The 18,218-nt window shown below is 41.7% G+C and overlaps 1 protein-coding gene across 26 annotated transcripts in view; it reads right to left on the bottom strand.

The window, feature by feature from the left end:
• The window catches only part of MYT1L (myelin transcription factor 1 like), a 571,739-nt gene that overhangs the window by 15,556 nt on the left and 537,965 nt on the right, over window positions 1-18,218 (bottom strand). For all 26 annotated transcript variants that reach the window (XM_053286009.1, XM_053286008.1, XM_053286025.1 and 23 more), the window contains one exon: window positions 4,284-4,375. In XM_053286009.1, coding sequence (XP_053141984.1) covers window positions 4,284-4,375 — 92 coding nt within the window. The remainder of the gene's footprint in view (window positions 1-4,283; window positions 4,376-18,218) is intronic.

The following is an 18,218-nucleotide window of genomic DNA, read 5'->3' as shown; positions in this document are numbered from 1 at the left end:
TTTAAGATGAAGATGGGCTGTTATGACGGACATGCAATTTCATAAATGCACATGGAGCAGATGTGAGAACAAATGGGAGAACAGAATATATAGAAACTTAGATATTTTTGATGATGAGGCATTATAGACATATGAAAATAAGTGTCTTTCAGGTCTATGGATGCAAACCAAGACTCTGGGAAGACAGAATCATTGGGATGGGACCATGCAAAATCTTCTGTAGCATACAAAATGATTCATGCCTCTCAGATCAAGGATGGGTCTTAGCCCACTGTCCCTTTTGGGACCTACATGCTGGTTGTAATATACCCTTTCAATGGGTACCTCTCCAAAGTGTCATTGGTCTTCTGACCAAACCGTGCTTCATCAAATGTTAAGTCCTCAATGTGCATTCTTGCTTTTTGAGCCAAGGAGGATGACCATAACCATGCATGTCTCCCTAAAAAAATTGCTTTTGACATAGAGCAGGATCCACAGTCTGCACAGTACCTGGAAGCGTGTATTTGTCTGGCCACACAAATGCCCTCATTTAGAAAGACCAGAGCTGCAATCTTTTGGTCCTGCTGAAGTTGATTAAGGAATGGCACCAACTTCTCTAGGATGAAATGTTGGTAACACGTACAACACACTTGGTGGTTTGCAACACAGTCAAGAAGACTAGCAGTAGAATAGAACTTTTTGCCTAAAGTGTACAATTTCTTTCCTTCCCTATCAAAGGAAGAAACGTCGCCTGTTCCAAGCTGAACTGAGCTCAGCACAGGGTGCTAAGAAGGCATTGTCGTTTTGTTGGTTTCTATACATATTATCCAATTTTTTGGAGGTTGCAGAGACTGATGCTGGCCTCTCCCATGTTGCTTTAACAACCTAGGCCAGCATGGGTATCAGAGGTAATGCCACCAGAATGTGGGTGTCTAATTGGATCAGTTCAAATATTGGGTCCTCCAATGGTAGGATTTGTTGAAGAATGTCCAGATCTAGGGAGGAGACCATACACATTAATTATTCAGCACAATATTTTGATTCTTTGGGGGATAGGTCCTCCATGTGTTCTTGTACTACCTCATCATTAGGTGCCACTCCCTCCAGTGGTTCCTCAGATCCAGAGGTATCCGAACTGGCATCAGAAGAGATTCCTAGATCCTTAGGAATAGGTTTTGGTGGTAGTGGCTTAGGGACAGGTTGTTCTGGGAGAGATGCAGTTAGTTGTTCCAATGGTGCAGAGGCAGGAACAACTTGTGTCGTAGTAAGGGCAGGTACTGAATGCTTTTTGTGCTTTGGTTTCCTAGGTTCTGACTGCTTTGGAGATCTATGCAGTGTTGTGGAGCAGGATCAAATCCTAGATCAGGATCTTGTGGATCGGGATCTAGAGAGGGATCTAGACCATGATCTGCGGGAGGCCCTGCAGGGACATTACCATGAAAGACTGAGGGAGAGAGGTGAGCTGTCAGCTAGAGGGAGCTTCATCTTAAAGGAAGCTCTAGAATGGTCCAAAGCTTGGCTCTGTGCAAGCGCAAACCCAAATGTGATGCACAGAGACCATGAAGAAGAACTAACAGATCTCCATGACTATCTGGCTAAATCATGACATGGTAAAGTCTTTGGGACAGTTCACTCATGCCAAGAGCCAGCCCCCACCCCACCTGCTTATGATTATGCCACAGGGATGTGTACAACCCACAGTTCGAGCAAGCTTCGGGAAAGGAACCCAGGAGCTTTGAGAAAGAGGAAAGCAGGTCCTTACTTGCTCTCCACCACCCCATGCAGCTTCCTGCTGGGATGGCGCATGTCCCAATGATCCCCATACGGTGCCAGCATGCACATGGCGTCCATGCATGCGTGGGTGCCATTTGCATGTTCGGCATGGTGTTGTTGACCACGCAAATGGTACCTGTGCATGTGCGGATGTCATGTGCATGCTGGCACTGTGCGGGGATTATTGAGACATGTACCGCCACAGTAGGAAGCTGCATGAGGCAGTGGAGAGCAGGCAAGGACCTGCTCTCCTCTTTCTTAAAGCTTCCAGTTCTTTCTCCCGAACTGTGCTTGAACAGCAGTTTGTGCACATCCCTACATGTAAACTCAAAGGTAGATTGAGACAGCTCAGACATGTAGGTGTCCCTCACAACCAGGAAAAAAAGCATACCAATGTATTGCCCTTCATTTTTTGATACTGAAAGGTTTCTCTTAAAAGCTTCTCCCTGCCCAATAAGATTTTTCATTAAAATTTGTCCTACCACCTGTCTGCTTGATCCTTGCCCAACGTGGCTTATACTATCTGGCAAGGGGATTGTTGTGGAGAGCCTGGTGGCAATTATAAATCCCTCTCTGAGAGAGGGTAGGATGCCTCCTTGTTTAAAAGGGGTCCTGCCTTGGACCCCTTGGAGTTTAGTAGCTAACAGGTCTGTCTCCAACCTCCCATGGTTGGGCAAGGTGATTGAGAGGGTGGTGGCCTCCCAGCTCCAGGCGGTCTTGGAGGAAACTGACTATCTAGATCCATTTCAAACTGGTTTTCAGGTGGGCTATAGGGTGGAGACTGCCTTGGTCGGCCTGATGGATAATCTCCAATTGGGCCTTGACAGAGGAAGTGTGACTCTGTTGGTCCTTTTGGATCTCTCGGCGGCTTTCGATACTATCGACCATAGTATCCTTCTGGAAAGTCTGAGGGAGTTGGGGGTGGGAGGCACTGCTTTGCAGTGGTTCCGCTCCTACCTCTCAGACAGATTCCAGGTGGTATCGATTGGAGACTGTTGCTCTTCAAAATCTGAGCTTTTCTATGGGGTCCCTCCGGGCTCCATACTGTCTCCAATGCTTTTTAATATCTACATGAAACAATTGGGAGAGATCATCCGGAGATTTGATGCTGGGTGTTATCAGTATGTTGATGACACCCAAATCTATTTCTCCATGTCAACATCACCAGGAGAAGGCATATCCTCCCTGAATGCCTGCTTGGAAGCAGTAATGGGCTGGATGAGGGATAACAAACTGAGACTGAATCCAGACAAGATGGAGGTATTTATTGTGCAGGGTCGTCACTCGGGAAGCGATATTGATCTACCTGTTCTAGATGGGGTCACACTTCCTCAGAAGGAACAGGTACGCAGTCTAGGAGTGCTCCTGGATCCACACCTTTCCCTGGTTCCCCAGGTTGAGGCAGTGGCCAGAAGTGTTTTCTATCAGCTTCAGTTGATACGCCAGCTGCATCCGTTTCTTGAGGTTCATGATCTCAAAACAGTAGTACACTTGTTGCTAACCTCCAGACTTGATTACTGTAATGTGCTCTATGTGGGGCTGCTTTTGTACGTAGTCCGGAAACTGCAGTTAGTACAAAATGCGGCAGCCAGGTTCGTCTCGGGGTCATCTCGAAGAGACCATATTACTCCTATAGTACAGGAGTTGCACTGGCTGCCAATAAGTTTCTGGGCAAAATACAAAGTGCTGGTTATAACCTATAAAGCCCTAAACAGCTTAGGCCCACGGTACTTAAGAGTGTGTCTTCTTCTGCATGATCCCCATTGTCCACTGCGTACATCAGGGCAGGCTCATCTGTGGCTACCTTCATGTCGTCTGGTGGCCACTCAGGGATGGGCCTTCTCTGTTGTCGCCCTGAGACTTTGGAACGCGCTTCCCGTGGGAATAAGAGTCTCCCCATCTCTAGTGGCTTTATGAAGGGTCTAGAGACTTATCTTTTTACCCAAGCTTTTTAGCTTTTTAACTTTGTAACTTTTTAAATTTTGGATTATTTATTGATTTGTTTTAAGCTGGTTTTAATATTTAATTGATTTTAATGTTTTATTTTTATTTGTTGTGAACCGCCCTGAGACCTTGGGTTAGGGCGGCATAAAAATGCACTCACTCACTCACTCACTCAATAAATAAAATAACCATGTCAAATCTATGACTTTAGATAAAGAAGAGCTCAGTTGATTCTGGCTGCCTGCAAAACCTCTAGCCAAGTAAATGAGATTCTTGCTTTTACTATTGTAGGTCAGATCAGAATAGGAGTAAAGATTCTGTCTGATGTGTCTCTTGCTAATACAATCTGGGTGCAAAAAACAAACAAACAACCCCTCCAAAAAAAACCCCCAAAACAGTTATGTAGCAGCAGCAGCATATCTCTGTACTGCATATTGTATTATGATTACACTTTTTAAAAGGACTTCAAAATTGTGTTTAGAAGGGTATAATAATGTCATCATAGTCAGTAAATTACCCCCATAGTAAGAGAGTGAAGTAACAGTAGCATTTTAGTCTCAATGAATTCAAAATAATTAACTACTTACCATTGCTAGCCCGCTGCTTTATTGTGAGCATTTGTTCTCCAGACAGCTTTGCTCTCTTCATTGCTGATGTAGCTCTGGGGCATCCTGATAGACTGTGGACAATAAGCAAGGAAGGCACCATTAATCGTAATAGGCTACGGATAATAAATCAGTCCACTAAAGTTATCATGGAAAAGCATTAGAGAGAAAGTCTCTCTTTCAACTGCCATTGAACAAGACAAAGCTGCAGAATTCTGTAAGAGAAGATTATTATTATTTATTATTATTATTATTTTACATTTATATCCCGCTCTTCCTCCAAGGAGCCCAGAGCGGTGTACTACATACTTGAGTTTATCTTTCACAACAGCCCTGTGAAGTAGGTTAGGCTGAGAGAAAAGTGACTGGTCCAGAGTCACCCAGCTAGTTTTATGGCTGAATGGGGATTTGAACTCGGGTCTCCCTGGTCCTAGTCCAGCACTCTAACCACTACACCACGCTGGCTCCTCTCTAGTCTCTGTCCCTCCTCTCATGTTTAGTATATCCCTGTTCCCATTTGTATGCATAAACATACAAATTTGACAGCAACTGTAAACAAATATATAGGATAATCAAGAAAAATCCCTTATGAGGCGAGGCTACAGTATCTGGGGATTTTTAGTTTGGAAAAGAGGTTACTACTGGAGGACATGGTAGAGATCTATAAAATTATGCATGAAGTAGAGAGAGTGGACAGTGAGAAATTTTTCTCCCTCTCTCACAACACTAGAATCGGGGGTCATCCCATGAAACTGAAGACCAGGAAATTTAGGACTGACAAAAGGAAGTACTTTCCCCACACAGCACATAATTAATCTATGGAATTCCCTGCTGTGGGATGTGATGATGGCCACTAGTTTGGATGGCTTTAAAAGGGGCTTAGACAAATTCATGGAGGACAGGTCTATCAACGGCTACTAGTCTGCCACTTCTAGCGTCAGAGGCACAATGCCTCTAAATACTTGTTCCAGGGGAGCAACAGCAGGAGAGACGGCATGTCCTCACCTCTTGCCTTTGGGCTTCTCAGAAGCACCTGGTTGGCTTCTGCGAGAAACAGGATGCTAGACTAGATAGGCCTTGGGCATGATACAGCAGGGCTGTTCTTCTTCTTCTTCTTATTATTATTACATTTATATCCCGCTCTTCCTCCAAGGAGCCCAGAGCGGTGTACTACATACTTAAGTTTCTCCTCACAACAACCCTGTGAAGTAGGTTAGGCTGAGAGAGAAGTGACTGGCCCAGAGTCACCCAGCTAGCATAATAGCTGAATGGGGATTTGAACTCGGGTCTCCCTGGTCCTAGTCCAGCACTCTAACCACTACACCACGCTGGCTTCTTATGTTAAAGTGAGGTTGCTAGTTTGGTTTTATTCAGATATATTAAGCATTACCATAATTCATCATCATTGGTTGTGACCAGGTTTAATGTTTAAACCTGGTCTATTGACTTCAGTAAAACAAAATAATATTAAATACAGTATTACATTTAATTAGTTTGGACTAATACTAATAGACAAGATCAGCTGAGTCAAAGGCTGTGTGTTTCAAATGTCCATCTTTTGATAGATTTCCGCCCAGAGAATCATTTGTTATGGACTGGCTAACAAATAAAGTTCTTATTAATTATATATTAATTATTATGCTATTATACACAGTCTACCAGATGTTATTGACTGGATTTGGTACTTTAGTTATTGGGCCCTTTCCAAGGGTCTAGGATAACTAAAGAAAAATTAAAGATAGTGTCATAGTGTTCGTGCTGTCCCAAATAGTGTGGCCTTCTGTAGTTGATGTGTTGTGATTTTATCGATGCCCAAGATGTCAAGATGGTGTTCAAGTTCTTTTGGTACTGCATGAAGGGCACCAACAACTATTGGCACCACTATTGTTTTCTTTTTCCAGAGCCGCTCAATTTCAATCTGAAGTTCCTTGTATTTAGTTAGTTATTTTCTTCAATTGTTTTTCGTTTGTTGCAACATTTTTCTCTTTGATTACTCATCTGCTGTTTTTTGTATCCATCTTTTAATTCCTTTATTTTCCCTTATTTGATTCCTTTATTTATTATTATTATTATTAAATTTATTATTATTAAATTTATTATTATTACCACCATATAAAACTGATTTTAAAAGAACTGCACTGGCTACTGATCTGTTTCCAAGCGAAATGCAAAGTGCTAGTTAGTCCCTAAAAAGCTCTTAATGGCTTGGGTCCAGGGTACTGAAGACAGTATATTCTTTGTCATGAACCCTGTTGCCTATTAAGATAATTTGGAGATCGTTATGGTTGCCACTGGCTCGTGAGGTGGTGATTTGCGACCAGACCCTCTCTGTGGCTGCCCCGGAGTTTTGGAATATATTTCCTATCAAAATAAAAGCATCTCCATTTCTGGTTGTTTCTAGGAAGATCCTCAAGATATAACTTTCTCAGGCTTTTAAATGAAATCAATTTTAAATTGTTCATTTTTATCCCATGAAATTGTTTTAACATTTTTATTCCATGAAAGTGTTGTAATTGTTTTATATTTGTTGTGCTTTAAATTGTGTAGGTGCCTAAAGATACACATATCAGGAGGTATATAAATATGATAAATAAATATGTATATCTCATATCTTGCCCATGTTTTCATCTCAAATTTATCTCTTAGTCAACTAGGAGGTTTTCCAGATGGGTTCATTGTGTAAAGAACACTAAAGGCTGTCCACATGGACAGCCTCTCTATACACTCCCTCCCCATATTGTTCTGTCCACACAGAGGAGTTTTGTATTGAAAACCTTCAGGTTTCATCTCCTCCTTCCTCCCCACATTTCTGTCTCTGCTGCTCACTGCTATCAATCCTCTCTAGAATCCTCCACACATTTCCTCTCCCATTGCCTAAATATTACCCTTTATTCCCACACACCCTCATTGTGCACATACTTGGTACCTGGGGATCACACAGAAATATGAACTTGATGCCAAAAATAATATTTAATTTGCTGCCCACATATATGCCCAGCTTGTGGGGGAATCCCCCAATGCACCATGCTCCTTGTGTGGGATTTCTTGAGGCTGGGCAACATTTGCTGTAGCGCCGTGGCAAGCAGCTCCAGGAGATCGTGTGGCTAGGTATACTCCTGCCTCCCACCCTCCAGCCTTCCCTAGCCACCAGGGATTTCAGTTGTGTGAATGACCTTAATATCTCATATTCAGAATCAGATCCTATCTAAAGCTATCAATGCCAACATCAGTATTTTATACATAATAGCATTATAAAGAGGTAAAGATTAAATATATTTAAGCTATATTTTCTGCCAGTTCTTTAGTTCCCTCAAGCAGTAGAAGGCAGTCATAATTAAGATATAGATTTATAGGCGCATTTCATTTCTGTTTATAATGCTTCAGGGCATAAAATGCCAGCTAGTGAAGATGAATCATATCTTATTCTCTTTGCTCATAGGCCAGACGATGAACTATCACTTCCATAGTTCATCATCTGAAAGTCTGTTGCCTGATGTTTGGTAATCACTGGAATATTCCAGAGTAGGATTTAAGCCCATATAACCATGAATATGAGTATGACATGCAATCAAAGGATGCAATCCTGCCGTAAGTTGCACACTGAACAAGTACAGAATTGCAGCCTCATAGCTACTTGAGCCCTCTTATAGCTCAACCCTCTACTATATTGCACATCAGTATGGGAATATACATGGGAATAAATAGAAGGGTTCCTTTGGTAGTCTGAATCTGGAACCCAAATCTAGTAGGCTTACAATACTGGCCAGTAATCTTGCCAAGTCCTGCATGGCTATCCTATGCAATCAAAAGCCATCATAGGCACTTTATATAAGAACTCAGGAAGGGCATTTTCTATGACCAAATTGCCCAGGCTGCTTGACCAAAGTCTCAGGAGAATTTAGGCTTCATCAGGTCTACAAAGTCAAAGATGTGCTTTTCAGTTTGTTTTTCAGACAGACTTCAACTGTAAGGAGCCGAAATTGCACTTTTTGACTTCCCAGCGTAGGTGAGTGTAAGGGAAAAGGAAAAATTGAGGGCAAAAGGGGTGTAACAATGTGTTGGCAGGAAATGCTCACTGTACTTCTTTGAAGTAGATTTTTTACCTGATATGTAAATGTACATGCGTCAGTATCAATTGATTTGCACAAGTCTTACATAAATCGATAGCCAATTGGCTTATATATCAAAGGTATATTGAATTAATTTGACCAATCAAGGATGAAACAAACAAGGGGCAAAAATTGAGTGGGTGAGGGCAAGGTGAGCATATAAGAAGAAGGCAGGAAGACGGGAGGCAGGAAGGCGGGGGGATTTGCAAACAGACTTCCTAGCTTAGATTAGTTTGCTTTGACTTTGATCAAATTCTAGTTAGTTTGGCTTATGAGAAGACAAGGTACGTGTAGCCAAAAACTGCATTTCGTTGCTGTTTCTTTGGAAATTGGCACAGATTGGGTGAGAATAAAACTCTTTTTGATTTTACAAGCTTGTCTGTGTGTCTTCTTGGATTTCAGAAGGGCAGAGATGAGCCAAAGATAAGAAAAAGAATCTAGGTCTTCAGAATGCCCTTTTCCATTTAGGATAAGGAATTCTGCTATATTAAAACTTTACACCACTGGCACCATGTTGCATTACTAATACATAAGGAGACAACTGAAACCGGTTGACACGGAAAAGTATTTCTTCACACAACGCCTAATCAGTGTATGGGATTCACTGCCACAGTATAGGTGATGTCCACCAGCTTATATGGTCTTAAAAGGGGATTAGAGAAAAGGACTTAACATGGAAGTTAAGTCTACCATTGACTATTTGTCATGATAGCTGCATGGAACTCCATATTTAGAGGCAGTACACCACTGGATACTAGTTGTGGGAGGGTAACAACAAGGAGGACTATTGGCTTCATGCCTGCTTGTGGGATTCCCAGAGGCATCTGGGTGACCATTGTGGGAAACAGCATGCTAGCTTGATGAACCTTTAGGTTGATCCAGCAGGGCTTTCCTTTTGTTTTTATGACAAGAATGTCTTAACAATGGAAATTGTATAAAGAGGAAACTCTTATTAGTTTCTGTGAATGGATTTAGTACAATTAGTGAGTAGTATACTCACTACTTCAAATAAACAGGATGTACTCTGCTGTTTTGAAATAAAATAAGCATGTATCTAATCTTTGAATTCTGTTCACATAATCTATAGCTTTCCCCCCTTTCATTCACTATGTGGCAGATATTTGTGTGCATACTGATTTCTTGAATGTCATTCACTATAGTGGCTTGCCTGAGATTAATCGTGGCCACTGATTAATTTATTCTAGACTGCTTTATCTTAAAAGAGAAAAAGAAAAAAGCACAACTCAGCACCAAGCACAAGTCTTTATAAAGATAATTATTTATCTCTCATATACTGCATTTTGAAGAGTTTGTGGGAATGTTTATGCAAAAGAAAGTCATACTTCCCAATCACCTATTATACCAAATTTTGCATACACAATCTTGCCACTGAAATTATATGAATGAATGAATTTTTACAACAGAGTATGCTGGGGAAAATGGTTTTGTTTTAATTTTGTAGAAGAAATTTCTACTATAATCCTCAGATTTTAACTGTTATTGTCTTGAACAGATTTCTCACACTCAATAATCAGACCAATAATTCAAAAACGACATCATGTCCAAGAGAAGCAGAAATCTTTCTCAGATTCAAATGTACTAATTAGTCAATAAAATGATTGTTTGAAATCCTACAAATTTCAAACTGTTCTTTTACTTCCCTTTCCCCAGCACATTAACCAAACATTTTATTACATATATTTTATTTATTGAATTTGCCTGTAAGTGTAATCTACGCAAAATGACTTTGCCCAGTCAACAATGGGTCTTACCTCCTAGTTACTAATCAATCATATTTAATAATTTGAATCTACCTCGGTTTTCATCCCTTGCTGCTACATGTCACCTTTCCTTATGTTAATTATTAATACCCCAGGAACTACCACCCTCAAATGAGAATGTAAAACAGTAAAGTGCCAAAAAGCAGCAGTGGGATATAAGGTGAGAAGTGTGTACTATATTAAGCTACAAATTGTTATTGGATTTATACCATCTCAATTGTCAAGACTTTTCCTAAGAATCCTGGGAATTGTAACCTGGCAAGGTGCTGGGAATTCTCTGTTGCAGTTCTCCAAGTGTTCCCTGCCCCCAGAACTACAGTTTATTTGAAAGGGGAAAGCAGTTTAAATCTGCAGATTTGTCCATTGTGTCCTACAAAGCTTCATACTAGGAGTCCACTATAAAAGTAGGAAGCGGTAATCTTTTACATGAAGGAAGTTTACATTGTGTGTGAAGTGATGTGATGCTAGTTTCTAACAAAGGGAGAAGAAAAGAGAGCATTCCCTTTGAGTAATATCTATGAATGTGTTTGGGTTTGGTGCATATGGAATTAAAAGCAAAACTCTCCGTACTCCTCTAAAGTCACCCTAACCATAATTCCATTCAAGCAAAATGGCATTTTACCAGATTATTTGATAGCTGTTATAGGATAATACGCATCAGCTCACAACAGACAGAAGGCTTTTTAACTCACTCCTGAGTCATAGATCTTAGGTTACAAATGGGATTAGGATGTAATCCTGCTTTAGCTCATTTTTAAAATGCTCTAATGCCTGGTAAACCTTATGTTGGCTTTTGCACAGGCATACAGATTTATAGTTTGCTTGTTCTGGAAAGAAGTATTTACATGGCTTACATGGGACTTTTACACACAGCAGGCTTTACTGCAAGTTTACTGGGAGGTACTGTGAACTCGAAGTTGTCCCCTCAAAAGACGCAAATAATGGAGTTTTTAAAATCCCGGATATGAATCGGGCTACACTCTAATGCGCAGTGAAAAACCCGAATTGTGTGTGAACTGCTCCCCGATAACTTGCAGGGATTTTGGGGTAAATCTAGCTGATATGTGAAAGCACCCCCTTCATTCCAGAGGAGATGCAAGTTAAAGGGCTTTAAAAGCCCTGTGTAAAAACTTCATGAGGCACAAACATCAAGATGAGCAAGGTTTTTCCTCTTTCCCTTGTTAGAATGTATATAAGCAAACAACACCAATTATGTTATGAAGGATTTGTCAAACAGGCTGATAATGTTGCAAGCCTAACTCACAAAACTGTCTAACAGAATGGATAGTTCTGTTGCTATCCCTGGCACAGTTTTACTCAATAACTTAATAGGCTCTTGTGCTTGCTTCAAGATTCAGATCTCAGTCTTCCCCTGCCTGCTAACTGAGCAAAGAGGCAATTTTTCAAGTGCGGATTCTTTGACATTTAGCAGGGGAAGAGCAACTGGCCTTTTCAACCCCAGCACAGAATCTCTACAGTAGCCATTGTTAGTGTCTATCTTATGTTTCTTTTTAGCTTTTGAGCCCTTTGGAGACGGGGAACCATTTTTATTATATATTTTTCTATGTAAATAGCTTTGAGAATGTTTGTTGAAATATTCATAGTAGTCATGATGGGTTTCAGATGATCTCAGACTTAACAGATGGTGTGTATGAGAAGCGAGCTCTACAATGTTCCCATACAATTTCCTGGCCATTATTGGTAAACCATGCCCTGCCCTTATTTAATAGGGGTTCTGAATACACAGAGCTAGAACAGTCTTTGGATTCAGTCTGCCTCCCCTTGTCCCTGGGGCATAGGGTGACAGCTTAAGATGGTGGTGCCCCAGAACATTTTCTGCATGCAGATCAAAAACAATAATTTTGCAGTGTTTCACTTGGTACCTGCAATACTTGTTCTTTAAATTGAGATCATTGATGGTCTGTGATGATGCATCATTCTCACTATATGAACTTATTTTCCTTCTCTTTTTACTAAAAAAAAAGAGAGAGATCTAAACTTTCCTACTTTTCTGAAGCCACTTCTTGCCCTGTTTCTGTTTCTCATCTAAATAGGCCCAAAATAAATACATACATAATACAAAAAGAAGTATTTTACAAAAAGAATATAAAAACAAATATTTTATAACATTGGAGACCTGTTTTTTAAAAAGCTCTCTGAAACACATGAATGATACCATATCAGGTTTCAAGAGCAAATTCTGCACTCCTGTTTTAAATTGTTTCACAGCATAACATCAAAAAGGCACAAATAGCAAAAAGACGGTGTGATTAAGATCTTGCTGGGGAGAGGGCCAATAGGGTGTCTACCTCTGCCACTACAGATTACTCTTTTCTTTGGATACACCTTCTTAATACCACCCTAAAGCATTGTTCTCATGAGAAACCTATACATAGGACAGGAAGGCACAGTTCAGATGGAACATGGTGAAACAGACTGGTTCCAGATCTGCAAAGGAGTAAGACAAGGCTATATAATTTCTCCGTATTGATTCAATTTATATGCTGAACATATACTGAGAGAAGCTGGACTGGAAGAAGATGGGCATGGTTTTAAAGTTGGAGGAAGAAACATCAATAACCTGTGCTATGCTGATGATACCACTCTGATAGCTGAGAATGTGGACGATCTGCAAGCTCTAGTAATGAAAGTCAAGGAGCACAGTGAAAAAATGGGACTATGACTAAATGTAAAGAAGACTAAACTAATGACAACGGGCACAGCAACCAGCCTCAGAACTGATGATGAAGACATTGAAGTGGTAGATTAATCAGAATGATCGGAGTGAACCCAAATGGCAAGAGAACTGCCAGAACCCAATAGGCATGAAAGGGCAGGGGGCTTATATTCGCTTGCATAGAAATGGCCATCATTACAGCCAAACCACCTTTTGCCCTGCCACCTTTCTCACTCGGAGAAGCATGAGTACATAACACATGAAAGCCATCAAAGGCAATATCATCCAAAGCCCAGGTCTCTTGGAGTATCAAAATATCGAACCCTGAAAGAAAATTAACCAGAGCACGATCTGAGATCTTATGGGCCCAGCCTGCTACGTTCCAAGAACAGCAAACTAGTTCACTGGAGTCTATACATGGATGCATCTCAGCTTATCAGGGTTATATGCCGCCCCGACATTCGCTGCGTTTTCTACATTCAAAGTACTTACAAACTGAGATGGTAAGTAGAAGGCGTCTATCTTTGCCTGTGCGGCAGTGCCGTCTATTTTAGAAGATTTATGAGCTCTGCCAGAGTCTTGTATACTTTTCTCTGAAAGCTTGACTTTTTTGACTTGTTTAATTGGCTTCTTAGGTTGTTTCCTCCCCATTACTACCAATCTGCAATCTGATAGTACTCCTTCCAAACTCTCCTTGTCTCCCTTACAAAAACCACCAAGTTCAAGAGGGCTTATCTTGAAAGAGTCCTTCAATGATATAAACGCCCAGAAAAGGGAAGAAGTCTGTTAGTAAATTAAAAAGTTAAAAGACAAAAAAAATAAAAATAAAATAAAAATAAAAACTAAAGGAAAAAACCTACAGAATGGAGGAGCTCAGAAAAGCACAACCTGCTACCATCAAAGCTAAGCTCCTCTGAAGTGGTAGATAGCGTCTGCCTTTTAGGATCGACCATAAACAGTAAAGGATCCAGCAATAAAGGAATATGCCACAGACTAGCACTTGGGTTGCAATGAAGGCCTTGGAATGGATATTTAGATGCTGTGACATGTCTGTATCTACAAAGATTAGAATTGTTTGGACAATGTTTTTCCCTGTGACACTCTATGGGTGCGAAAGCTGGACTTTGAAGACGCAAGATAGAAATTTTTTTGATGCTTTTGAAATTTGGTGCTGGAGAAGACTTTTGAAGATACTATGGACAGCCAGGAAAACAAACAAATTAATCCAGAATTCTCACTTAAGGCACAAATAACCAGGCTCAAACTAGCATACTTTAGATACATTAAGCGAAAAACGAGCTCCCTTGAGAAGTCCATAATGCTGGGGAAAGTTGAAGGAAAAAGAAGAAAAGGATGACCAGCAGCAAGGTGGATGGACTCAATTACGAGAACAATGCATGCACCACTGAGAGATCTTAATTAAAGGCCAAGTTGAAGACAGATCATCCTGGAGAGAATCTATTCATGTGGTTGCTAAGAGTTGACATTGACTTGACGGCACTTAATCTATCTATCTATGACCCTCGTAAGGAGGACATAGGTGTCTCAGGGTTTGTTCATTAGGAATCATGGCTAGAAGTGGACCCTGAACCTAATGAGCTTATGAGATCCCCTGCAAAATAAACACCTTCTCTATTTCACAACAAGCCTACAGGTCTGGGCCAGAGTGAATTTGGGGGCAAGGGAGGACTACACAAGCCCTAAAGGATCCATACATCTCTTGATTATTCACCACAAACCCACAAATCTGGGCCAGAGTGCATTTGATCCCCCCACCCCCCACACACAACTACACAAGCCCCAATGGATTCACATAGCTTCTTCACATTCACAAACTAACTGAGACACAACACGTGGCCCTTGCTCCCCAGTCCAAACACAAAATGAATTTGGACATATAGTGCATTTGTAAGGAAAACAAATTAAAACCACAACACATGTCCCTGGTGTCAAAGTTCTCATGCAAATTTCTCACGCTCTAAGTGGGATCACAAACCAACTTAACCACAGTGCATTTATTTTTTAAAAAGTTGTTTATTCAGATGTAACCGTTAGTTCCACTTTCACTAGATGTGAAGTACTGTATGGACAGATACAACTCTTTCTGGCAGCTTTACTGCAGTAGGGGGAAGTTCATTAAAAATCACAAGATTGGCCAATTTCCTTGAAATAAAAAAACATAGGGACTGTTCACATGAGCAGCCCTACTGCTGTATTCTATTCAGTAATCTTCTGCAGTTTGTTTGTTTGGACATTTGTCCCAAGGGGGATCCTGTAGAGAGTGTGGGGGAGGAGTCAAGATGAAAAGGGAAGGGAAGGGGAAGGAGAAAATGGAGCTGTTAAGGACCGGGGAGACCCGAGTTCAAATCCCCATTCAGCCATGAGACTTGCTGGGTGACTCTGGGCCAGTCACTTCTCTCTCGGCCTAACCTACTTCACAGGGTTGTTGTGAGGAGAAACTCAAGTATGTAGTACACCGCTCTGGGCTCCTTGGAGGAAGAGTGGGATATAAAATGAATAATAATAATAATAATAATAATAATAATAATAATACTTAAGATTTCCTTGTGTGTATAAGGGAAGCAGCTACAACCAGCAGGCTTGGGCAGCCCTACCTGGGTAGGGCTGTTGGTGTGAAGTACTGAGGTCACCCTACATAGCCTAGGATTTCAGTGTGCCCTTTTACCCAGGTACAGGATTGTGTGAATGCTTGGGCTGCACGTCCATGCACCTTGAGTGCCCAACTCACAGCAGAATCCCTCAATGCACCATGCTCATCACGCAGTGCATTGTGGGATATCTGGAAGCTGGGATGCATTTTTCCCAGAAAGCTGCATGGCTTGCAAAAGCACCAGCTGTGTGGGCACATGAGCCGTGCGGCTGGGACCATGCCAGATCATCTGGGGGAAAGTAGGTGGTGTCTTGTCTTCCCCTCTCCTGCCCCCCGGTGCTCTCAAAGGTTATATGAACAACCTCACAGTGTCCTGTCATCTTGGACTACGTATGTGCCCAATTTCAGACCTCTAAGCCCAGCCTTTGTGGAAATGTGAAGGGTTGGGCAAAGGCAGGGGGGGGGGCATGTTGCACTTTTTTTTGTAGGCAAAGGAAAGATTCCTTCACATGGGGCTGGAATGATAGTCCAAGTGGGCGCCTCAGTTCCAGAAGTCTTTGTAATTTTCTACCATGAAACAAGCCACTTATAGAATTTTGACTTCTTGAAGGTTTTTTTTTAAATTAAAAAAAATCATTAAAAACCAGCAGTTAGACAGGTCCACATCAAAATCAATACACAGAGTCCTGCTAACCTGTCCTACATCTGAGCCCAATTTCAGAACACTAGGTCAAGCCTTTAGCCTACTTTCCAGGATGCTTATGAGATCATAGGTACATAGGAAGCTGCCATATACTGAGTCAGACCATAGGTCCATCTCACTCAGTATTGTCTACACAGACTGGCAGTGGCTTCTCCAAGGTTGCAGGCAGGAATCTCTCTCAGCCCTATACTGGAGATGCCAGAGAGGAAACTTGGAACCTAGATGCTCTTCCCAGAGCTTCTCCATCCCCTAAGGCAGGGATTCTCAACGTGTGGGTCCCCAGATGTAATTGAACTTCAACTCCCATAATTCCCAACCAAAGGCTACTGGGGCTGGGGATTATGGGAGTTGAAGTCCAATAACATCTGGGGACCCACACGTTGAGAAACCCTGCCCTAAGGGGAATATCTTAGAGTGCTCATACTTCTAGTCTCCCTTTCATATGCAACCAGGGCAGACCCTGCTTAGCTAAAGGGACAAGTCATGCTTGCTATCACAAGACCAGATTACCTGGCGTTCTGTATGTGTGTGTGTACAAATATGCCAAGACCAATATGGACCAAATGGGGCACAGTTGTAGGGACACATAAGGACACCTCACCAGCGTAGTCTGTGATGATGTCATCCACCTTGATTCAAGATGGAGGATGCATATACATTTGAGGCGCAAGTAGGCTAACTTGTGAACCACCTAACCGATTTGAACCAAATTTGCTACAGCTGTAGGGACAAATAGGTATGCTTCACTGGCATAGTTTATGATTAAAACCTAAACAATTTAAAAAGCTGAAAAAGCTTGGGTGAAGAGGTGGGTTTTCAAATGCTTTTCAAAAATTGTCAGAGATGGGGAGGATCGTGTTTCAGTAGGGAGTTCATTCCATAATCTTGGAGCTATCTTATGTTTCTTTTTAGATTGCGATCCCTTTGGGGACAGGGATCCATCTTACTTTTATTTATTATTTCTCTGTGTAAACCACCCTGAGCCATTTTTGGCAGGGCGGTATAGAAATCGAATGAATAATAATAATAAATAATAATAATAAAATTATCCCTTCCGGGGGAGTATTGCGGAGGCATGGTGGCCTCCAAAATGGCCGACACGCCAAAGAATGGCTGAATGGGGCCGTTTTTGAAGGAAGGAAATCTGGAAGGTGGAGGGGGAACCTCTGAGGGGGGCCCCGCCACATCAGAGAAGCCTCCCTGGAGTGGGCAAGTTAAAATTTTTTTTTTAAAAAAAATCCCCTTAAAAGGTCCGTGAAACCCCCCCCCCCCCGAACGGGCCGGGGGGGGGTCCATGGTTGAGCCGAACTGGGGGCGGTTAGGCTCGAGCCGGCGCCTTTGAACCGAACCGGTTCAACTTTGAACCGGTTCAGTTCCAAACCTGTTTGCACATCCCTAATAGCGATAGCTCAATAGTGTAGTTTGATGTCATTCCCCACAATTCAAGTTAGCTGACACATAAATGTCTGAGGCACAAATGGGCTAACTTATGGATCGTCTGACCGATTTGAACCAAATTTGCTATAGCTGTAGTGACACATAGGAACACCTCAATGCCATAATTTTTGATGATGTCATCCACCCCAATTCAAGATGGTGGCCACATGAAAACATCTGAGGTGCAAGTGGGCTAACATGATCCACCAAACTGATTTGAACCAAATTTGCTACTGCTGTAGGGACACATAGGGACACCTCAATGTCCTAGTTTGTGATGATGATGTCTGCCACAATTCAAGATGGCTGATGTTTAAATGTTTGAGGCACAAATGGCCTAACTTATGGACTGTCTAACTGATTTGAACCAAACTTGGTACAGTTGCAATGAGTGACACATAGGGACACCTCAGCTGTGATGATTTCATCCACCTTAATCCAAGATGGCAGATATGTGAACATTTAAGGCAAAAGAGGGCTAACTTGTGGACCGCCTAAACAATCTGAACCAAATTTGCTACAGGTGTAGGGACACAAAGGGACACAATTTGTAAAGATGTCATCCACCCTGATTCAAGATGGCGGACATGTGGACATTT

This window comes from Hemicordylus capensis, chromosome 1 (assembly GCF_027244095.1).
Source record: "Hemicordylus capensis ecotype Gifberg chromosome 1, rHemCap1.1.pri, whole genome shotgun sequence".
Taxonomy (NCBI): Eukaryota; Metazoa; Chordata; class Lepidosauria; order Squamata; family Cordylidae; genus Hemicordylus; species Hemicordylus capensis.
This window is presented reverse-complemented; position numbering and strand designations above follow the sequence as displayed.